General features: G+C 42.7%; 1 protein-coding gene across 2 annotated transcripts in view; it reads left to right on the forward strand.

Moving 5' to 3' along the window:
• Nucleotides 1-20088: 20088 nt before the first annotated feature.
• The window catches only part of TSPAN32 (tetraspanin 32), a 73795-nt gene continuing 69238 nt past the window's right edge, over nucleotides 20089-24645 (forward strand). For both annotated transcript variants that reach the window (XM_084631140.1, XM_084631139.1), the window contains exon 1: nucleotides 20089-20155. In XM_084631140.1, the coding sequence (XP_084487266.1) occupies nucleotides 20090-20155 (66 nt within the window). In that variant the 5' untranslated portion in view covers nucleotide 20089. The remainder of the gene's footprint in view (nucleotides 20156-24645) is intronic.

Here is a 24645-nt window from a genome sequence, read left to right on the forward strand (position 1 = left end):
TTGGAGGATAAGGGCAGGAGGGGAAAGATGATTTCAGAGACCTGAAATTAAGAGGTGGAGCTGATAAAATAGAGCTAAAGAAAAGCATTTCTAGGTTCATTGGCACTTCTGACAAGAAGGTCCTTGCACTATTAGTGTCAAGACTGTGTAAAGGGATAGAAGACTAGACAAGTAGTCTATAACAGAGACAATAATCTTGTGTTTAGGGAACTGGATTGGAAGAGAGGAGATTGTGGTTCTGTCTCCAGCTCTTCCACAGACTGAGATTTTGGGCAAATCACTTAATCTCTCTATGCTTCTGTTCCCCCTTTAAAAAAAAAAAAAAGAGTGAGTGAGAGAGAGAATAGAAACTTCCCTACCTCACAGGGCTGAGGATAAATTAAGATGATTGAGTTATACATCAAAGGAAAATCATTATATATAAAAGAAGCTTCATGTGTTATGTTGGAGCAAGAGGATGGAAGGGGTAAGTGATTTTGAATTGGGCCCTGAAATGAAGGAGAAAGCAAATGGCAATGGCTGGGAAGTGTGATATGATTAGTCCTATTCTTCACGTAGTGGAATTATGATAGCTTTGGATGAAAGGGAAAGCTTTCAGGGCAGAAGGCAAGAACTCCCCTCTCCCATCTCTCTCTCTTCCTTCTTTTCCCTCATACGCATGCTTTCTCTCAAAACAGTCTTCTTCTTTTAATTTTTTTGTACTGAAGCTACTTAACTAAAACCCAGTAGCCTAAATCCAAGCTCCAACATAGGCAGCTTGGCAAATTTCAGAAAGATCATTATTTTCTGCACTGTCTAAAGAATATGAGCTTAAAAGGGAAGAAGTCAAAAAGTGTTAAAATTAGTATGCTAATACTCTTTAATACAGTAAGTGACTTTTATGGAAAAAGTCTTCTGTTCTTGATTAAAACATAGTACTTAAATAAAAACATTTTTTTCCAATCCTACCTTCCACTGGTTGAGAATCAGGAATTTTAAATAATTAGTCTATGCTCACTAATAGAACTAGATAAGTAACTTTATTCCATTTCACAATAATCATATATAGTGTCCACTTTCCTCTTTGTGATGTCACCATAATGTTTTGCTTGATAGAGATGTGAGCACTACACTTCCATCTCACAGGCCATGGAAACCTGGTTCAATGCAGTTGCAACAAAACCAGTGTATAGCTTTGACTTTTATGCACTATTTGGCTGCCCTGTGTGGAGAGGGCCCACATTAAGGTCCATGTTAAAAAACAATGTTTGAGATTAGGTCTTCCAACATTTACCTGTGAATTATTAGAAACACTGTAGCAGTATGATCCATATTTAGTTCAGAAAACATAGAGGATGCTAGTTCTTTGGGAGGAGGATCCAGAAGAGAGATCAGGGATGGTTCTGTTCCCATTACTGGAGTATGCCCCTTCGTCCAAGAGATTCACAATTTGGGAGTCCTCTTGGTACCTCGTTTGCTTATAGAACTATAGGTGGCAATGTACTTTTAACTTGTATATGAGGCTAATTACTTCAGATTTTTTTTCAGATCTGCACCTTGCCATGTTAATCCTTGCCTTTAGCCTCCAGACTGGATTACTGCAATGTTGTGTAGATGGGGTTATGCTTAAAGACCACTCAGAACAAGTGAAAGCTGGTGGAAAATTCTACTGCCTGTTTCCCAGTGTTAGACGCTGGAAACATGTTGCACCTATTTGACAGCTGAAATGGTTTCCAGTGGCAATTCAGGTGCTGACTTTGAGCAGTAAGGCCTTCTGAGCATGATAGAAAGCCCATTGAAGTTTATGGGAGCTTTTACATTGACTTCTATGGGATTTACTTAGATGCTGTCTGTCCGGTTCCTAGCTGTCTCATAGAGCTTTCTCCATATGCCATCACAGCACCTGAGATGGGATGCTTGAATTCATGGTCCTTAGATTTAGGCTCATGGGAGATGGTTTCATTGGGATCGTGCTCATCTGTTTTAGGGGTTTGTTCTGCTATCCGTCACTGAAGTATCTGAACACCTTCCATGTAAAACTATGAACATTTCTTTCCTCACTGCTCCAAACTCACTCTTGTTGTTGATCTTCCTAGCATGGTGCAGCATTTGACACCATGTTTCCCAGCTGTTTGCCAGAGTAAGGAGTGATGGAATTCAATACTGGGTTCTATCTTTTGGGTAGGCCTTTTATTTGCTGTAGAAAGGTACTCAAGATTGTGTTATAGTAGATTTTGTATGTGCTCCCTGGAGCATGTTGTCTGTGGGATATACTTCTATAAATATTTGCTGTGAAGTTTTTTTGAGGGTGGGAAGGAAGGGGGCTGGGGGTTAGGGAGAACTGTGAAGAAGCCAGATATTGAAATGTGTCTTTCTTTACCCTTACACACAAGCCTGAAAATCTTAGGGAAGCACATTCTGAAGTTGACTTAAGGTCCTGATTGCCACTGCCTTACACCTTATGTCTTCATTCACACCTGTGTAAAGTGGGTGCGCAATGCTGCCAAATCACAGCAGCAACATTTTACACCCATTTGGCAGAGGGGCAAACAAAAACACAAAGTGGTGAATCAGGCCACAGTTTTCGCATACTGCCATTCTGGTGACCTCTTTCCCACTCGTGTCCCTTACATTTATGTCTTTATTTACAACATGCTGGGATACATTACATCTGAAAGATATTATGCAATATACATTGTAGGATCTACGGGTCAGGGACCATCTTTGTTATGTGTTTGTCCAGCTGCTAGTAGTGTGGAGTCCCTAGTCCACACACTGGGGCTCCTAGGCGCTACCATAGTAAAAATAATAATTTTATCTTGCTCTATATATGGCTTCATTATTATTTATGATTTGTATTGCAGTAGCACTTAAGAACTCTAGTCATACACCAGGACTCCAGAACGTAGCTGTAAAAAAACATATTTTCTTTCACATCCTCTGTTAAATATTCACTAATACATCCTACAAAGGGGTATTCATAGGCATTATGGACATCTAGGCCAAATGCTTCAAAAGTGGCCACTGAATTTGGATGCTGAATCTGACACACCCTGGGCTTGACCTTTGGAATTGCTAAGCACCAGCAATCTGTCAGTTGGAGCTGCCAATGCTCGGCATTTCTGACAATCCGAGGCAAGGTGTATCAGGTTCAGCGCCCAAACTCAGTGGCCACTTACGGCCATTCTGTGCATCTTGAAGAACCAAAGAAAGAAATATCACATGTGTTTAAGAGATTGGGTACTGTGAGCCATGTGAACAGCCCCCACTTGCAGCCCAATCTTGAAAATGCAAACGCATACGAGTAACTTTACTCATCATTAAGGCTATGTTTATGTCACGGAGGTCATGGAAGTCACGGAATCTGTGACTTCCAGAGACCTCCGTGACATTTTCTGCTTCGGCCCCAGGGAGTGCGGGGACTTCAGCTGGCAGCCAGCAGGGCCCTGGCAGGGTTGCGGGGACAGAAGGCCCCCTGAAAGGTTCCAGCAACAGGTGACAGACTCTTGAGGGGGCCCTCCTCAGGGTTCCAGGGATGGTCGACAGCCTCGCGCGGGGAGGAAGGGGAACACTTTGGGCGAGTGGCTGGGGGTGTTCCATTTTCTCTTTGTGAAATATGGTCACTCTGTGGTCAGCTCCCAGCCACCGTTGGTGGAGGGGCCCCCCATGTAGCTTCCAGCTGCCCTGGGCAGAGGGGGAACCCCACAGCTCCCAGCCAGGTGGCAGGGGAAATCATGGAGCTGCAGCAGTAAAAGTCACAGACAGGTCACGGCTTCTGTGCATGTTTGTTTATTGCCCATGACCTGTCCCTGACTTTTACTAAAAATAACTATGACAAAATCTTAGCCTTACTCATTAATAGTCCAACTGACTCCAGTGGATCTACTTGCATTTGTAAAGTTACTCATGTGCATAAGTGTTTGCAGGATCAGTCCCTTAGGCCAAGCTGTTTGGAGCAGGGACCTGTTCTCTTACATGGTTTGCAAAGCTCCTAGCATGCTGTAAATAATTTTGGCTAATGTTGCGAGCATTATAGCTAGTATCTGCATAGAATTGTTTGCAGTATAGCAAAGTTTTATTTTAAAATGGGTTTCAATGCAAAAACAGAGCTTGTATTGAAAACTTTAGCTCTTTAGGAAAGAGGAAGATCCTTTCTCCTGCACTCTGCCAAAGAGAGCCTTGTATATGAAAATTAATAACTCTGGATTTTTTTATGGTTTCCAAAGGGAAATTAACATTAAGAATGCATATATTCAAAATTCAGTAAGTAGAGTGTTAAGGAAGGGCATGCAACCTTAGGCCCAAATCATGCAAATCCTAATGTCCGTGCTTAGCTCTACACACAAGTAGATCCATTGACGTCAATCCTGTTGCTCACAGTTGGTAAAGTTAAACAGATGTGTAAGTCTTCGCAGGATTTGGACCTAAGTGGTGGGTACAAGTAAATTCAGTACACATTCTTATAGTAGTGAAGTTAGGTTCACAGTACCTTTAAGAAAGTACTTCCAGTGCTCTGAAACATTTCAATTTTAAATCTCTTTATAAAGTTGTAATATGAAAAATAAATTAGTTACACTGTAATGTAAGACATAGTAAAACAAGAAATCATAAAATACAGTATATTCTTATAATACAACTCCCTTGAATAATTAGCTGGAAAGACTGTTCAGAGATGTACTCTGTCTACAAATGGGGAAAATATTTTCCTTAAATAAACAGCAGATGTAAGATAAAATTAATATTTATCACTAGTATTACACTACACCTGGAGGTCACAAATAAATCAGGAGGTTGTTGTGCTAGGCACTGTACAATCACAGAGTAAACAATTGTGTACCTTACAGAGAGGGAAACTTATCTAGTAGAGGGTCTGATTCTCCATGAGCTTTCACTTTGTGTCATCATTTGCACCTGTCCAAAGTGAATGCACAACGCCACCATGTCATTTTGCACAAGTGCAAATGACAACATGCTGGAGAAGAGATCATGGGGAACGAGGCTTGCAATGACCTGATCATTATTATTTGTACTATGGTAGCACATAGGAGACCCAGTCTTCATGTAATACAAGCTCCTCAGAGTAATCCAGTTCACTTCAGCGGGGATCACTTGCATGAAAATTATTTGAGTTACTAAGGGCTGTAGAACCTGACATGACATCAGTAACAATGTACTGGACCGTTGTGATGAGACATTAGTTTAAGTGTCCAGGAATGAAAACAAATATAGTGCATGCTGTCAATGGGACTGTCAGTATGCTCAAAGTTAAACACATGCATAAGTGTTGTAGTATTGAAGCCTATATTTCATGGTGCATTCTTTTGAGGGAGCAGAGTTAAAATTGTGCTCTCAAGTCTATCATTTGCATTTCTTGACTTTTGAGCAATTACATTTGTAACCTTAATGTTACTTGAATGTTTATGTATTTTAACAGGTGCTTGTGTTCTTATGGCTTTGGGGGTCTTTTTTCTGATTATATGTTTTTGTCCTTTACAATTTCAGCAAAAAAATGTTTTGTGTTTTTTAATTCTTGCCCCCCACCCCCCCCCAAAAAAAAGAGAGAAAGAGAGAGAGAGAGAGAGAGACATGGTTTGTTGTTCCACAGATTATGGTCTCTGAAGTTGATGAGGCTTTTAGCCATTTCCCTAGCACCCTTCTTACTCATTTTAAATTCATTTGAAAATGCCTGAGACTCAGTTTAGGGTTTCTAAGACACGTTTTGGAAATTTAAAAAAAAATCCTTTTGGAGGTTTTGTGGTTTCTCTTTGGTTTTGTTTCTTTTAAGACAGCTACAGGCAAACGTTTCCATTCACTGCAGAGTCGCATCGTGAATTTTAAGCTTGGCAAACGCAATGCCCTCCCCCTTCGCTCTCCTCCTTCCCTTCCTGGAAAGAGACAGCCTGGGTTTAAAAGTTTATTTTAGCTTTGATTGTGTGTATGTGCTATATGCATGTTAATCAGCCTTCACAATGCATCCTTCTGATGAGCCAAAGAATACAGACTTTGGCTGTGGGGTTTCTTTGTGTTTTTGTCCTCAGGTAATTGTGATGGGTGAAGGAGAGTTTGCTCTAATTAATTTAGCTTGTGTGTGTTTTGGTGAGGGCAGAGTTGGGTGATTTACAGTGTGGTACTTTTATTTACAAGCAAGTTCTAAAGGGAATATAACCATATTATAGACAGTAGGTGAAAGACTGAATGGGTTGAGCCAGAGCCAGCACCCTCTGTAATTCTGTCACATTTTGGGGCTAGTTTCTACAGCAAGGAGAAAGTATTTTGAGGAAACAATGCACTGGTTTGGCTGCCTGCAGTTCTGCATACAGAGCGTCTCATAATGACCATGAAATTATTTTTCTCCTTGTTTTCACTCCTGAAAGGAAGCCTAAGAGTTTCAAGCTCATGTTGGCCCCATAAGTAGTGGTTGTTCCCACTGGCAGCAAAATACCTCATTTGGGGGTGATGCCTCTGCCCCCACAAAAGCAAATCATTAAAGGAATAGGAGTTGTGTCTGAGGAGACAGGAGGCTGTAATCTCTTAATCACCCTGTTTGCTGCCTATATTAGGGGCAGCTTGACATAGGCCTTGATTATGCAGGGAAGGGTTCAACAAACCATCTTCCTCTCCTGCATGAGGATTGTTTTCTCCATGCACGGCAGGTGCTGCAGCTGCTCATCTCCTCTTCTGGGCCCTCTATCGCCAGCTCACAGAATGGCCAAGAAGCCACGGGGAGCCCTGTTTCACTCTCCCTGCGTCCCAGAGAGCTTGGTGAGGGATTGTGCCTCTCTGAAGTCCAGTCACTTCCCGAGCTTGCCTTGGAATGGCATGGCTCCTCCTTGTTCCCTACTGAGAGCAGTGCCCATGAGGCAGGATTTACCTCGTAATGTTAGGTGACATTGCTCTGGGTGACTGAGCTTCGTTTTCAGAAGGTGATGGCTGTGCCATTTATGGGTAGCCTATTGGATGTGTTACATGACCATGCCTCCAACTTCCCCCACACATATGCATGCAGTTCTTATCTGTGATGCCCTCTTTCTTGGCCGGCCTCCTTGCAGAGCATGAGCTGTCCTATCCTGACTTGGCTTTGCCATTCAGCAAGCCACAAGTAACCAGAATTCAATCATGTGCCTTTTGTCCTTATCTCTAGTTCCCAGTCTGAGTGGCACCATTCTACTGCCAAAGGCTAAAATTGCTACGGGGATCCTCCAGCTCCTCTTTAATCATTTCACTGCTACCTTGGACAGGGTGCAGCAGCCATTTTTCTGCTGAACCACCATTCATATAGAAGTGCATTCCTGGTAAGGCCAGCTGCACTGGAGTTGGAAGTATTTGCAACAGTCTCCAGCACAGAAGACCTAATTGTCTTTTGGTGTGCTGGTAACCTTTGAGTCTCCTGTTAAGTGTGTGAAGAATGGACACTGCCCGGACTGATGAGGTTCTATAAAATGCCAGTACAAAAGGAGGTTTAGTATTTCAGATACTAATGTTGTACTGGGAGAAGTGTGCCTCACTGACAATACATGCCTTTTAAATGAAGTTGGCTGCATACACTGACCTTTAATATCTTTTAATTTCCATTTATACCTTTGCCTGTACCGTAAACTGTAACACACTAGAAGTGGCAGAAGCACCATCCATTGAGTCATTTAAAGTTAAATTGCACCACGGACTGGAGAATATAGTGTAGGGAAGAACCCTTGACAGTGGGATGGACAGGATAACCTCTACTCCTGCAATATGTATCACTGGCAGCCATTCTTTGCTAGTCCAAAGCACTGTCAACAACTCCTCACCAGGGTCCAGTCTCATTTAAACGCTATGTTGCTCAGATTATCCTCTGGTGGTTTATCAAAGAGATCAATTGGTGACTTATCCTGGTATGTTAGTACAGTGATTTTCAACCTGGGAGTCTGCAGACTGTCTGAGATTTCCAAAGGGTTCCACACCTCCTTTTGAAATTTTTTAGGGGCCCACAAATGTAAAGAGGTTGAAAACCACTGTGTTAGAACCTTCCGGGGGTGAAAATACTGGGTACTAAAGGGCAGAGAGAGGCAGAACAAGAACCAATGGCTGGAAGCTGAAGCTAGACGAATTCAAATTAGAAATTAGTCACACAGTTTTAACACCGGGGTGATTTAATCACTGTAACAAACTACCAAGGGAAGTGCTGGAGTCTTATCCCTTTATGTCTTCAAAAAGACTGGATGTTTTTCGGAATAGATGACCGAGTCTCACAAATTATTGGGCTCAATACAGGAGTGGGTGTGTGAAATTCTATGGCCTGTGCTATGCAGCTGGTCAGTCTAGATGATCAAATGGTCCCTTCTGGCCTTAAAATCTATTAATCTAGGCTACATATGATAACTGGGGCAGATGTTATTTTTTATGTTTCCTCTTTAGCCTGAATGACTGAAGATGAAATTTGACAATGTGTTGGGAGAACAGCTCCTGTTGCTTTACAAACTGAAGCTACTTGTATTTCCTACTAATTGCACTGTGTAAGTAAAGCATAGCTGTAAGCCATAAGGGGCATCCATATTTTACAGTTAACCTGCAGGCCACGTCTTTCTACAGCCCCACCCTCACCCGTGTCTCTGCTTGCATTTGAATAAGATGTGGTGCAGCTTCCCCCCCCCTCCCCCCATAGTGAATGAAGCACCTTATGCAAATGAAGCACCAGGAGTGCCCCAAAACTGCCAGCCAGGTTAAGCAGCAGTCGGTGTTTCAGATGCATTTGAGGAAACAGTAATAACTTTTCCCTGTGCACGCGTTTGAGGGTAATGTCCGTACAGCAGAAGCTGAGCATGGGCTGGAGGACCCACGCTAGCTTGGATCCACTGAGCACAGGGAACAACAGCCGTGAAGACAACGCAGCGCAGACTTCAGAGCGGGTAGCGCAAGCCCAGCAAGAATCCTGGGTTTCTATCCGGTTTCCTGTCTGCCCTGAAGCCCGTGCTGCTCTGTCTTCACTGGTGCTGTTACCCATGCTAGCTGGAGGCTAGACCATGCCACAGCTTCTTTTGTGTAGACATCCCAGAGAGCCGAATGCCCCAGTAAGAAAAGGAGGACTTGTGGCACCTTAGAGACCAACAAATTTATTTGAGCATAAGCTTTCGTGAGCTCCAGCTCACTTCATCGGATGCATACTGTGGGAAATACAGTGGGGAGATTTATATACACAGAGAACATGAAACAATGGGTGTTACCATGCACACTGTAACCAGAGTGATCAGGTAAGGTGAGCTATTACCAGCAGGAGAGAGAGAGGGGGGAAAAACAAAAACCTTTTGTAGTGATAATGAAGATGGGCCATTTCCAGCAGTTGACAAGAACGTGTGAGGAACAGGGGGTCGGGGGCGGGAAATAAACATGGGGAAATAGTTGTACTTTGTGTAATGACACATCCACTCCCAGCCTTTATTCAAGCCTAAGTTAATGGTGTCCAGTTTGCAAATGAATTCCAATTCAGCGGTCTCTCGTTGGAGTCTGGTTTTGAAGATTTTTGGTGAAGAATTGCCACTTTTAGATCTGTAATCAAGTGACCAGAGAGATTGAAGTGTTCTCCGACTAACATTTTTGAATGTTATTATTCTTGACGTCTGATTTGTGTCCATTTATTCTTTTACCCCAGTGTGAACTCTAACTGTTGGAGTGCTTTGGCATTTGAGCTAAGAGTTTCCGTGCACAGACTACATGGTTGGTTTCTAGGCAGCTGATGAAATATTGCTATGCCACTGAGGCTAAGCATATCACCTTCTTGCTGTGATCCCATCAGCTATAAATTGAGCAAGTTCATACTTGGTTTTCTTTGGAGGTCTTCATCCTAGTTACTACAGGAAGTAGCATTGAAACGAGAGACACATTTTCCTTGTAATCTGGTTCTGGGTGGCTAAGTTATACTGTGCTCAGGAAGGTGCCATCTCAGATGTAAAATCAAGATCCTTTCCACTGTGGCAATTTAAAATCCATGGCACCTATTACAAGACTTGTGCTGTTCACGCTAATGTCCTGACCAAAATTGCAGCTCTGATCATTACAAATCATTCTGCTCTTTTTAAAGATGATATACAAAAGATTTCTTTAAAATTGGATTTTGCCTTTTTTATGATGTATAAAGAATGCCTGGAAAACTTATTTTAGTGTTGGTTTAAGTTTAAAGCAGAAAAAAATAAAAAAGCATCTGTTTTCTTTGCTGGTTTTGCAGAAGAACTTTTTGGGTGGTATCGTGGAGGTCTAAAAATGTATATTGTGCGCTCTAATACTTAATTCAAGGTTTAGGGGTTCTAGGTCTTTAATAGACCTCTTTCCCCCTGGAATCTGCATGCAGTGTTGGAGTTAAATAAGTGTTGTAAAAGTCTGAGGAAAAGTCCCTTCCCTTATCAATTGTTCAAGTTAAGTCCAGCTCATATGCTTAAATCCTATTGACTTCAATGGGATTTCTGCATGTGCTTAAATGCTTTCCTGAATCGGGGCCCAGTCCTTTGCGGTGTTACAATTTCACTAGTTCTCCAGTCAATAAAGACTTACCTAGAATAGACATTTGTAATTTAAAAACAACCAGTAGAAAAAGCTTCTTGGACAAAAGCCTTTCTAGAGAAGATGGGATGGAAAAAAGGAAGTAGCCTAATCATTTTTATTTTATTTATATATAAATATATATGCACACTTGAGGATCACCTTTAAAGTTAGTGGAACAATTGATCAAGATAGCAAACATGGGGTTCATGCCAAACTCTGAAAAACAGCTAACTACGGTCCTTGTGTAGCAGAATCACTGGTGTAAGAGTTCAATTATTGGTACCAACTAGCACACCTAGATTCCTTCTTAAAGGCTTGAACAGATAAGCACATAAATGCCAGTTTTTACATCTCCTTATATAGATCTGGCAAACTTATTAAGGTGTCTACATCTGAAAGTCTGATTCAAAATATTTGATTTGTAGTAGCCACTCTTTTAATAGCCTTCATTTAAAAAAAAAATACACACACATACAGTACAGATGTTTTTGCTAAGTTCTGGTGCCTCTTAGGAATAGCCCATGAAAGAACAATACAAAATGATGTAGACAAAATATGGATATATTTCTGTTCAATAATTTAATTCCCCTCATGCCCTATTTGCAGTGGGAGAAAAAGCATATCTGAAGCAAAAGAGAGGGACAAGAGGCAATCTATACTAGAATCGCCGTTTGCACCAAAAACAAATTTCAATAGATTAAAAAAATCCAGGTGTTTGAAGCTCCGTCACTGCTGAGTGCTCTGAGGAACCCTGTGTGGGGTGTTCATGTGACTGTTTTAATGAGTGGAGATGGAGCATCTTCTCTGAAGAGACAAGGAATGCTTCAAAGGCAGGAGCATAGAAATGATTTAGTGACCTCTCAAGGGGCCTTTCAGTAAGTTATACACTCCCAGATGAACACAAACCTAGGTGGAAGGGAGACAAACAGATGTATGATGATGTGGAAGCAGTGGGAGAGAGTTCTCAATCTATTCCAGGGGTCTCAAACTCAAATGACCATGAGGGCCACATGAGGACTAGTACATTGGCCCAAGGGCCGCACCACTGACCACCCCCCACCCGCTGCCCCGGCTCCGCCCCTACTCCACCCCTTCCCTGCCCCCATTCCAACCCCTTCCCTGAAAGGTACCTGGAGGAGTGGCCAGGGCAATACACAGACCCCTGTACCCCCCGCCCGCCCCCAGGTCCCGGCCACTTCCTGGAGTGGCGCGGGGGCAGGGCAGGAAGGCAGGGAGCCTGCCCTGCCCCTGGTGTGCGCTGGGCTGGAGCCTCTCTAGGTAAATGCTGGTGGGGGCAGGGGGGCTGCTCGGAGCTGGAGGACTGCAGAAAATAACCCCGCATGTTTGAGACCCCTGATCTGTTCTATGTGGGTTCTTATACCATGTTCATCACTGTAGTATCTAAGCATCTTCCAGTTGTGCATTAAGCAATGTGGCTAACATCTGTCTTGTGTGTGTTCTCTCATCCTCATCATCTCCATCCAGGGGGAGAATTGTGTCAGGTGTTTTGTTTTTTGATATTGTATAATACACAAACACATGTTACTATCTTTCTTAGAGAAGGCAGGTCAAAGGAAGTGCACCTGGTATTTGGAGTGGAAGGTGGTAGGGTTAATGATGGACCTTAGTTCCTGGGGGAGTTCATTCCAGTCTTGAGCCAGCCCCTGAGAAAGCTCTGTCTCCTGCATGTGAGTTTTACCTTATGGTAGAAAATTCCACTGTGCCACAGGAGCAAAGGTGTTGATCATGGTCTTTATCCCAGAGCTTTAGTTGATCTTTTAGATACCTTGATCCAAGGCCATCGAGATTCTTAAAGATAAGGACTGAGACCTTGAAGCTGCTGACAGGAGTGGAGGACAGGTCTGGGGTGTCTGGGGTAGTCTGTGTGGCTGAGCAGACATGCTGTAGCATTTTCAGGATGCTATTCCCATGTGAGCCAGGTCAGGTGATTAGAGAGACCAGGTTAGAAATGTGTTAAATCACCATGCACAAATCCAGTAACACACTCCCTCTTCACATCTGCTGTGCAATGTGTCATGGGAAACCATCATACCTTAATCAGTTGAATGCTTGAATTCTTAACTACCTCTGGTTATAAAGGACATTGCTCATTTCAGACCCAAACACACCTAAAATAAGCTAAGGTTACAGAAACATACTGATATGGTGAACAAAATAGTCACTCGTTATTTCAAGCCTTCTCTAGTACTGTGGTTTACAAATTATGGGTCATGACCCATGAGTGGATCGTGGAATGTAAGGCACTGGGTCACGGCGGCTCTGATCAGCACCGCCGACGGGGCCATTAAAAGTCCCGTCAGCGGTGCTGCCCGGCTAAGCAGGCTAGTTCCTACCTGTTCTGACACCGTGCTGCGCCCTGGAAACGGCCAGCAGCAGGTCTGGCTCCTAGGTGGGGGGCCACGGGACTCTGTGCGCTGCCCCCTCCCGAGCACGAACACTGCACTCCCATTGGCCAGGAATGGAGGGCTGTGCCTGTGGGCGAGAGCCGCGTGGAGCCACTTGCATGCCTCCACCTAGGAGCCAGACCTGCTGCTGGGCCGGGGTACAGTGCGGTCTGCAGTACCAGGACAGGCAGGAAGCCTGCCTCTGCACCCCGGCTGCGCCGCTGACTGGGAGCCGCCAGAGGTAACCCCGTGCCCCAACCCCACGCCCCAATCCACTGCCCCAGCCCTGAGCCCCCCCTGAAACCTGGACCCCCCTCCCGCACCCCAAACTCCTCATCCCCAACCCCACCCCAGAGCCCTGACTCCCTTCCGCACATCAAACCCCCCATCCCCGGCCCCACCCCTGAGACTGCACCCTCGGCCCAGAGCCCTGTCCCTCTCCCGCACCCCAACTCCCTGCCCCAGCCCAGAGCCCCCTCCCACGCCCCAAACCCTTCATCCCTAGCTCCTTTGGGTCATGGGCATCAACAATTTTCTTCAACTGGGTCACCAGAAAAAAAGTTTGAAAACCACTGCGGATAACACGAACAATACTTTATTCAGTATAATGTATAATAGGAGTGTGCATATATCTGTGTGGTATATCTTTAGCTAGATATTCAGCTGAAGTTCCTTAAGGTGCTTGTTACTGTCTTTCTAAAATGGGCAGCTCCAAACTTTTTAATCAAAACTCTAAGGACAGATTATGACTGTGCATGGTTATAACTGAACACAGCATTTTGAATAGAAGTTAAAGTACTATTTACTGTAGACAAGCTAGGAAGGTATATGTTCAAGTATTCATGCCTTCTGTTTTGCTGGAATTGATCTGGTAGCAATGAAAGGCGTCCTATCTCATCTCAATCCCCTAAAGCCCTTTTACAGGAGCTGAACTGAAACCCTCAACTAAACTCGTATAGGCCACCAGTCAGCCAGTTGATGGTAACAGTTTTTATTAGTTTCTAAACCTGCAGGATTAGCCCTCCCCCATTCCTTTAATGTGGGAGGACAGAAGTTCCATTTCACAAAAGATTTCAAAACTTTGGCTTCAGTCCAAATTTGGAATGGAAACTGAAGATTTTGAAATTTGTCTAAGGAAAACTAAAAAAAAAAAAGTTTGGGTTCAATTGAAACATCTCAACTTCTTTATTTTTTGTGATTTCATAACCTATAATGCAAAATAAATTTTTTTCAAAAGAAAGTAATTTCAGCATGAAAAATCAAACCATGTCATTCTGAAAATGCTTCAACCAAAACAAGAACCCCAGCAAGCCAGAGGGGAAAATTAAACAAAAAGCATTTTCTCTTTAGAATTTATATATTTTAAATCAATAACTCTAAGCTTCCGTATCCAGAATCAGAGAAAGAAAAGTGCACAAATCCCCTCATTTCATAGTTAATCCAGTCTTCATTTTTCTCTAGGGTTTAAAGCAGATTTCTCTCATTTCTCTCCAGGGCTGGAGAAACAAAAGTACCAAACTCTTTTCCATATGACTTAAAATAAATAAAACTCACATTTGTTTCAGAAAGAGCCCCTTTGCAGGCAATCTTCCTCAGAGTTGTTAGCTTACCAGGCAGTTGATCATGTCTTCCTTGTTATCTTGTGTGCTCCGGGCTGGCTTCCTTGGGGGCTAGTGCTCCTTGCCGTTAACCTTTGCTTCCCAGCACAGAACCTGAGCCTTGAACCCCAGGGCTTCTGGATTCCTAGGGAGGTAATAAACCCCATGAGGCCCAGTAAACTGGAGGGGGCTGAGTCAGGGAGCTCTCAACTCTGGTCCTTCACACAGGATCTGTAAGCTAGAACTGTTGAATCAGCAGCATCACAAAGGCCTATACCTTGACATCACCTCTAGCTTGCTGATGAGTCCGTGACCTCACAGTGGCTGTCCCTTGACTTCAGTTTAGCAAGTTAGAGGAGATGAGCCATTAACATCACAACAGCTTGTGCTTTGGTATCCTCCCAGCAAGCCACAGTTGCTGATGGAATGAGCACACAAGCTGGCCTCTCCATTGAGGTGAATCCAGCAGGCTAGAAATGCTGAGCCAGTGACCTCACAGTGGCTTTTGACTTGTCATCACCTTGCAAGGTAGAGATACTGAACAGAGGTTAATTAAGGGGGGAAGGTAGGAGTGCTGCTGCTCCTCCTCTGTTAAATGCCAAGGGAAAGTTCCTTTCCCCTTTCCTAGGCTTAGAGAAGCTCAGCTTCCGCTTTACTAACTGGTGCAATGAGAATTTATCTGGTAAGAGAATATGAAGCAGGAGTACTTGATAGCAGTTCTCGACAGCAGAGTTCATGGATCTCTGAGCCTTTCCCACCAATAGGCGGAGCAGCCTGGGAACCTGATGAGACAAGAAAAATGTCCAACTGGGATTCCCCTCTCTGCTTCCCTTCTACAGGAAGATCTGTTCCCCTGATGATTTTCCCCGGCTCCCCAAAGAAGCAGAGCCTTCTGTCTCCTGTTTTCCTTTCCCTCTGGTGGGAAAGGAAGATTCTGCCTTTGGCTTCCTTTCTGCAAGCCAGAATCCAGGGGAAACAACCAATTATTTCTGTCCTGTAAGAAAGTGTCTCTCTCCCTTGCTATCTTGTGGGAAAATCTAGTGGACAGGGGATGTGAATAAGGGCAAATACCTGCAAACTATCTTGTGCAGGAGCCCCACTAGAATCGAGATCAAGGATCTGTCCATGCAGAATGCGTACAGGATTTGGAGTCAATTGTCTACATAGAGGAAATGGTGAAACTAACTATCTACAAAATGCTCTCAAATGCAGAAAGTAAAGATTGAAAATAGCAGATGACAGTGTCCCCTCCCCATCTCATCCAGTTACAGTAATTGTAGGTGGTCTGTGACAATAGAAGGTAAGATTTTCACAAAGGATTTTGACTTTTTTCCTCTCCTCTAAAGGGACACCACCAGTTTAAATGGATTATTTTTATATAATATATTAAAATCCCTGGTCTACAATCAGCCTGCCCAATTGTCTGTATTTTTTAACTTTGACGTGTTTTTTGGCAGGTGAGCATCCCAGGCTCGTTTGTTAAAGACCCTGAGAGGATGCAAGTGCAGTGTCCCTTCCTAACCCGGGATGCTGCCACCTGCAGGACTTCCACAGAGAGACAACGTGAGCTGCTGGCTGGGTAAGCCACAGATAAGGAGTCTTCAAATAAGTTGTATGATTTCCATACTGGCCTGTATACTCCTCCCCTGTGAGATTAGGTGAAAGCATCAGATGGGTCAGGACTTCCCCCACTGCTGTGGGATGGGGCCGGGGAGAAGAAGAGGAAACTTACAGTAAACTTTTGAACAAAAAATCTTGTGTGGTAGATGGAGTATAGATGCTATCGCAGGAGACCCTCTACCTCTTTCCCCAAAAGAAAAGGCTTTCTTAGGACAGGGCAGCCCCCAAAAGCTATTGTTGGGCAGGCTTTCCCAAAAACAAGCTATTGTGGGGAATCCCCTTACAGAACAAAGCGCTGTTGCAGTAAAATGCTGTTTCATAGTGACCTAGTGTAACATAATCACAATCTAATGCCTCTTCTCACCTGCCCATCTGCAACACAAAGGCCTTGTCTACACTAGGATATTTGAGGAAAAATTCCTACCAGCACTACCAACTATTCAGCTGCAGTGGCCCCACGGCAGCCCTAATGTAGACAAAGCTTCATTGGTTTCTAGCATTTTTACCACGGTGTCATCTTGTAATTGAAATGCTGCATAGAACTGTGGGCAGCCAGCAAACTGTGGGCAGCCAGCAAACTGTGGGCAGCCAGCAAACCTCTCTCTATACTAGGGCTCCCAGCGTTAATAACACCGGTTGAGCTGAACCAGTATTAGCAATGGTGGGAAAGCTTTGAGAAATTGTCATAGGATAGATAGGGCCTCGGAAACGTCTTGTAGATAAAAGCAGTGTCTGCGGATAATGGAGGAAAGCAAGCAAGTTCTGTGTCAAGAAGTGAACTTGAAACTTTGGTTACTTCAGAATGCCAACCCATTCTCCTAGCCTGTGAGGACCTCTAGTGGGCAATGTGAATTTGCTGCTGGTTTTCTCTTTCTGTCCTTAATATGTATTATGGAATTTTGGTTACAGAAGGAAACTAAAGGATAGATAGGAAAAGCAGAGGGTTTTCTTTTTTAAAAAGAATAATACTAACATTCATTACCATGTAAAGTGCAGTTGGTTTGAAAAGTTACTGTGTAAAGATGTGTCAGAGGGGTAGCCGTGTTAGTCTGGATCTGTAAAAGTGGCAGAGTCCTGTGGCACCTTATAGACTAACAGACGTATTGGAGCATAAGCTTTCGTGGGTGAATACCCACTTCTTTGGATGCAACATGTGTAAAGATGGGGTTGTGCGGTCCCTTATTGTCTCTGCATATTATTCTGCATTAAATATTTCATGATGTGTTAATCTCTAGCTGCTGTGCCTGTAAATTCAATTTGGGAGGTGGCAGTCAGACTGGGTGCTATCCTTCTTATTCATTGTCACCTGCAATCAAACTTCTGCTGGTTAGATTACACCTGTGTGCAACTAAGTCTTCCAGTTATGCCCTCAGAGACATCTGTTTAACTGCCTTCAGTGGCTTTGCAGTGGTTGTATCATAGTAGCCATTTCTTTTGAGAATGTACAAGAAGGAATTGGAATAAAACTGTCTCTCTTTTGGCCCTACAATACTAAAAGGAATCAATATCAGTAAAAAATCAAATTTGGGTACCACCCACATCTTGCCTTAATCTTTTCCACCTTGTAAGTTGCTATATGTAGAGCTGGGGAAAATTTTCCAGCCAAAGCTCTTTAGCAAAAAAAATGCAATTTGGTGATATCAAAATGTTCCACAAATGTTCCAAACTGTTTTGGCGGGGGGAAGGGGGAAGAAATTAAAAATAAAAAAGGGGGGGGGAAATCAATACATTTTATTTCAAAAATGTTGAAATGAACTGTTTTGGTTTTTCAGTTCAAAACAACTTTGTTTCAAAATTAATTTTATTTTAAAAATGTTTTTAAAATGGTCATAATCAAAAGGAAACATTTTTGATTTGGTCAAAACAAAATATTTCATTCAAACCAAAACAATTTTTTTCCTCTTTGAATCACCATAAATTTCAAAAAAACTTTGTTTGCAGTTCAACCCAAAACCAGAATTGCCAGGAAACCGAAAACTTGTACAGTTCTACTTATCTGGCCTCCGCTAGCATTGTATCTGAGCACCAGGCAATCTTAATATATCTATCCTCACCCCGCTGCTGGCGGGGAAGTGTCATCCCCATTTTATAGATAGGGAATGAGGCACAGAGAAATCAAGTGACTTGCCCAAAGCAGAGAATTAAACTCAATCTCCCACGTCTCAGTTCAGTGGCCTGACCACTGGACTGTTCTTCCTCTTGCAACTGCTGTGGTAGGAATATCTTCTGATATAGGGAGTGCCCATATTTCCTCCAATTTATTTTCTTTCTCCAAAGATCATCTTCTCACAAACAGTGATGCAAGATTTGAATTAAATTTACCAACATTTCCTGGTTGCAAACCCACAAGAAAGCTTTCACTTTACTAAATACTGCTGCACTTGAGATGGTGTAACATCAGGTTGTTTTCCCCTGCAATCATTGTACAATCTGTTTTCTCTTTGATGTTCTTTCTCTTTGTATCATGTGGTTTCTATTCTTTCCCTATTTTGGTTCCTCCTCTCTGTCCTTTTCAGCCTTACCAACCGACGTAGATATTGTGCCACCTGTAAAACTAATGAGTAGAAAAGGAAGACATTGATTACATTCCCTTCTCTTTCATCAGTCTGGTCCTGAAGCTAAGGATTATTGTGAATGTCTATGTTAATCAGTAAAGAGGATTCCTCTCAGACTCTCTGCACATGAGTCAATTTCATTCTGAATGCTTTGATTCCATTCTCTTTTGGTGTCACACTGCATCTAGATTGTCCTTACGGCTCATTATGATTTGCTTAGGGAAAATATAAACTTGGATTTACTGTTTGAAGTGCAGCACAACTGAGAGGTAACTCTGTGAAGATGGAAGTTTGTAGGGGGGAGTCCATGCTTGTCTCTAATTTCCATATCAAGTGTGCTCTGTTTTCAATTAGAAAGATATTGTTTATTTCTGCCAGCTATGCAAACACGACCACAGGTCTGAGAGTCAACCTGGATTCTTTCCTTCTCCCATATCATCAGCCCCAATAAAGGTTCCGTAGTTCAAATTCTACCCTCAGACATACTTGGGTAATTCTGTTTTTTTGTTATTTTTTCATATTCTGTTTCCAGTGACACCTCTGCAACATCCATTGCCTTCTGAGGGTTTGCACAGGTGCAACTGATTACAAAATTGTTTACCAAATTCCAGACAATGCACAAAAAGGATTAGAACCCAGCTCGCTCTCTCCTAGCTGTGTATGGGTCTGCAGCACTAATGGGAGTAAAAGAAAGTAGTCAACTTGCATTAGACACTAAGATAACCAGATATTACTCTGTATACACAGACAAAAGGTCTTTTGCATGAGACAGTACCACTTTTACACAATCACTTCTCAGAATAGAATTGCTCTTAAATGTTTTTCTCTCTCATTCAGAAATCTGGATGTTAATAGGTTCTTGAGTCAGAGAGGATTGTATTTTTGGGGCGAGGGAAGTAATATCTTGTTATCCAGAGCAGGCTGACATTTTTCATACAAAATGATTTTCTTCAATCAATGGATTTTTTTTTCAAAAACACCAAAGCTTTTTGTGAAACTTTATTTTTTCAAAATTTTCCTTTTCCTGGTGACTTATTTTTACCAAAAACATTATAAAAATAGCTACTGAAAATTTTAATTTACCAAAGCACTGTATGTCAGTAAAATGACAAATTTCAATCACCATTTTTTTATAAGTATTTCAATAAATTTGACTTTAAAATCTCACGAATTTTAAAAAAAAAAGATTCATTTCAAGCTCTCATATTCATAGCTAACAATAAAACTGTTAGAAACACTGAGAGCCTTGGATGAAAAGTGCTGTTAAGAATAACCCATTTTGCGGTAGGTGTGTCAGCTTGTAATAGGACTACACTTCCCAAGATGCACTACTGACAGCTTCTCCTGTGAGCTGCCCCAGCTTAGCTGAAGCACTGTTCTCCAGGGACTGACTGCCAGTACTGAGTGAGAAGAGGATAACATGGGACAGAGACACTGGGTCAGGACCACCAAATGCCAGCTGATAGTGACCAGCCTCTTTGTCATGGTAACAACCAGAAGTGGAAACCTGGGATAAGTAAACTGGCCACCTTAAATTTTTTTCTTAAAAAGGAACTGTAAAAGTTGTTTCTCTCATTTCACTTTTAGGACAGAGAAAGTCTAGGGTGAAAGAAGCAGACTGTATGAATTACTGCATCCTGAACTGTTATCGCTACTCCCCAGCATTGCTTTCTGTCACCGATAAGCTTTTGGTTTCTCAAGTGTCACTGTAATGCAACTCTTTCACAATTCTGAGCTAGCCTTTAAGTAAGAAATTTGTTGCTGCCATCAGACATGGTAGTTTTAAGATGAGGACAGGGATATCTTCTCATGCTTCTCTTTTTAAAAAAAAAAATTTATTGCACTTGGATGAACAATTTCTTGAGGTGCGTGTGGTTTTAAATGTGTTGGATAAGCTAGAGCATCTTTGTAGTCTGACAGAAGCCTGTCTACTGGTACAGATATTGGATAGAATGTAACTTTTGAAATCTTCTGACTCTGTACTACAAACTCTATAGTTCTGGTTGAGCGGCTGTGGAGAAGCAAACGTGAGGAAATTTGGTGAACTCTTCCAAGGAGTTCTGGGAAAACTGCACTACAATTTGCTCCCCTTGAAAAAAAAGAGAGAGAGAGAGAGGAAAACAAGTGAATATTTAAGTGAATATAGCTCTATAGTTGGTTAAAAAGACTGGAGGGGGGGAAACGTGGGGAAAATTTCATTGAAAAAAATGTAAATTCAAAACTTAGTTGACTAGCTCTAATTGCAGTACATTGTTCTCCCTTCAGAGAAGGGCTGCCATTGTGCTTATGAAGTATACGACTTATTCAAGGTAGAATTGCACTCAAACCTGTTGAAGGGGGAGGTGCTTAGCTCAAGTTTAGTTTATTTGTATCCTTTACAAATGGATACAGACAATAACATGCATCAATAGTGAGGCCATGAGGATTTGTTTAGATTGGTATTTCTGCTGGAAATCTGAGCTGAATGAAGCCGGACCAAACCTTTTACTGTGTATGTATAAGTGTTTTAAGGTCTGTGGTACTGAAATTGGGCGAAACTGCTACTGTATACGTGGCACTCCCTCATGGCACCAGAGCTGTGAGACACCTCACTGCTACCTGCCCTTAGTGTGAATCAGTCTGTGCCTGACGTAGCTCACCTCCCTGAAATCACCAGCTTCTATCAACCCAAGCACTGCCTTGCAGGCCTTGCTGTCTCTGTGCAGGTTAGTAATAAGTACACTTCAACCCCTGAGTCCTTGGAGTACTCGCGCAGCGTCCAGCCCTTAACTAGTGAACACTCACAGAAATAGCAGGTTTGCTAGCCAAGGGGACAGTGTGTACACTAGCTTGTTCGATTCAGCTGAGGATCAACTCTTCTGTAACATCACAGCACTGAGATAGATTTCTAGTGAAAGTAGTCATGAGTTTATTATCAAAGATTAAGATTTAAAAGATAACGAGTAAGGGTAATAATGGAAACAGAAATGGTTACATATTAAACAAAAAGTGTAACACACTTCTTAGAGTCTAAACTTAACAGACTAAACCCTTGTCTAAAGTAGTTTATCTCACCTAAAGTAATCTCCCAACATCTCCAAGCAATGTGGCTGGGATCTCTCTTTCATGAATACAAAGTGTACTGCCTTTTGCCTTCTTCTTATAGTCCCCCAAAATCCATTGTTTCCTCCCCAGAGTCAGGATGACCCTTTGTGGTTCAGTTTAGTTTCTGGTGTCTTTTTGCAGTGTTTTAGTACCATGTCGGTCCCAGGATATTAGACAAGGTGGTCTCTTATGGAACCAGCTACTGTTGTTTGTGTCTCCAAAACCTGTTTATCAGCTCTACCTTGGACACAGATTTTAAAACATATTTTCAGTATTTATACACCACTCTGTGTCATCTCTACATACATCTCACAACGATTGAGGATCAGTATGACATAAGCTTTTATTAGAGACCTTGCATGATATTCTTTACGGATAAATACTAGAAACCGGTGTGCTAAGTGTAATGAGTGTGTCAGGACTGCTAAGTTGTTGTTCTAGAAGAGTGAACCCTTTACCAGTTGGCATTGAGGGGTTCTTAGGCTCACAGTATATTTAATCTACCAAACTATGCTTCTTAGGAAAAATCTGTTGGTCATCATCTGAAAAGGTAATAAGGTTACACTTAGAAGAATAGTTAACTGCAATGTTTAACACATACATGGTTACTTCTGATTCTCCACTATAGAGTTTGAATTTCCAGGATGTCCTTTTATGAGTGGAGGATTCTTCTCCTTGTGAATATGGAAAATATTGCAGATTCTAAAGGTTTTGTATGCATGTAATGCAGTTGTTGATGCCTCCCTAAACAAAGTTCATTGAACCTGGAGAGGAGGCATTCTGAGGGAAGCCTGAATCTAGAGGACCCCACCTCAGGAGATCAGGATGAACTCATGTCTTGCCTCTTTCAGATTTGCTACACTAGGGTTTTGTTTTATTTTAAATTTCCCCACTGTTGATATGCCTATTTCAGCTCTACTCTTGGTAGCAATGGTGGGAGCACTAGCATAGCTCAGACAGCCACCCAGGGCCGGCCCACAACATTTTGGCACCTAAGGCGGGGAGCTCAAATGACGCCCCCGTGCCCCCTTGCTTGGGCCAAAACTTTGAAAGGTCTCAATTCTGCCTTCTTCCTGCAGAGAAAAATACATAGATGCTTTGAATTACATTAAAGAATTCAGCAGCCTCACTGGAAGCTGATGCTCCATCACTGACCTGACCACCAAGTTCAGTGAATGAGAACTGCATGGGAAAAAAAAGCTTGAGGGTTTAACTCTCAGATCCGTGTCTGCACTCCTCCGTTCTTTCCTCTTATGTCGGCACCATTATTGTAGCCCTGACCTCTCATGTCAGCTATCGCAATTTCTGTATCTTCCAGCTTTTTAATAAGCACATTTGTCATACCAGCTCCTGTAGTATCATCAATGTCAATAAATTCTAGAAAATGCTCTCTGACAGTCATCGTTGCAGGGACATTTTCACTAGGTTCTGTCATTGTTACAAAATGCACCATTAAAGTCATTTGTTCCGTATGGCTGATGTCAGGTGTGCAGTCCAGAATAACAGAGTAATATCTTGCTGACTTCAGACCTGCCACAATCTTCTGTTTGACTTTTGTTGCCAGTAACTGTATGATCTCATATTGAATTGTTTTTCCAAGGTAGTGGTGTGTGTACATTTCTTGGGGGGTGACTCTTCTTAGGTGCTGGAATACAGCATCAAATTCAGCCACCAGCTCCACAATTTTAAGTAAGTTTCCATTGTCTGGCACATACAGCTGATCTGAAGTGCCACGCAGTGCTAGGTTTTGAGTAGCAACCATTCTCACAATGGCAATGAGCCTTTTCAGAGCATTTTGCCAGGAAAGAGACTCCGATACAATCTTCTCTTGTTGCTGATCATCTATGGTGGCCTTTAACCTTAGTCTCATCTCAAGCTCTTTCCACCTATGGAATGCTCTCTGGTGACATGCTGTCTTCTCATGGCATGCCAGATTTCTAGCCAGATTTTTCCAGTCCTTTGTTCCTGTAGAACCCAATGTGGCTGGAACATTAGACTGGAAGAGTTTGCAACAAAAACAGTATGCAGCATTCTGGGTTTTTGAGTACATAAGCCATGGCCTCTCCACTTTGTCACCATTGGGGATTTCACACCAGTAATATGTTGGATGGAAACTTCTATTTTCATTGTCTTTGGGGAACATGAAGTTTTTCACTTGCTGTGGCCCATGCACTACAAGGAAGTCCCTCAGGCTCAAGTGGGTCCACAGTCCTGAATCATCTAGACTTAAGGAACTAAACTCAGCAGCAGCTGTTTCTTGCGCCTCCACCACACTCTTCTCTGATCTATACTTTCCTTCAGGAATGTGCATGGTTACGTCCATTTAAGATGGAGATATGGATGCCGCAGTAGCTGCCAGGTCACCTGCATCTGACTAACTGGAAGATCAGGCATCTCCTCACCACTCACATCCTCACTGGGGCCGGGAGGCTCACCGTGGACATTTGTGTCTATGTATCTCAGGAGAGCTCCTTCCAGCTTAGATAGAAAAGCTTCATTTGCTTTCTTTCTTTTTCTGAATGCTGCCCCAGAGGGGTGTTTTCTTCTTTCACTCATGACTGCTGTTCTGTGCCAGCTACAGTAGCTCTCAACACTCAGTTGAAGGGGACAAATAAGCAGGCTGGTAGCAGGGCCTGAGTGAGGGAAGATATCAGCGTCTTATGACTAACTGGCTCCTATTACTTCAGCTGACTGCCTGTTCTCCTCAAGTGGGTTCAGGGAAGCAGCAGGAAACAGGAAGCTCCCTGAGAAGCTGGTGTTAATCAGTCCAGGATCCTGGGGGTGCCAGAGAGGTACATAAGAGGCTCCTCCTCCTCTCTCTCCCTGCAGCTCCTGCTGCTTTCTGTTTTTCCCTCTCACCTTTTTTCTTGCCTGCTTGATATGTCTCTTGTG

The sequence above is a fragment of the Lepidochelys olivacea genome, assembly GCF_965140295.1.
Source record: "Lepidochelys olivacea isolate rLepOli2 genome assembly, chromosome: 6".
Lineage (NCBI taxonomy): Eukaryota > Metazoa > Chordata > Testudines > Cheloniidae > Lepidochelys > Lepidochelys olivacea.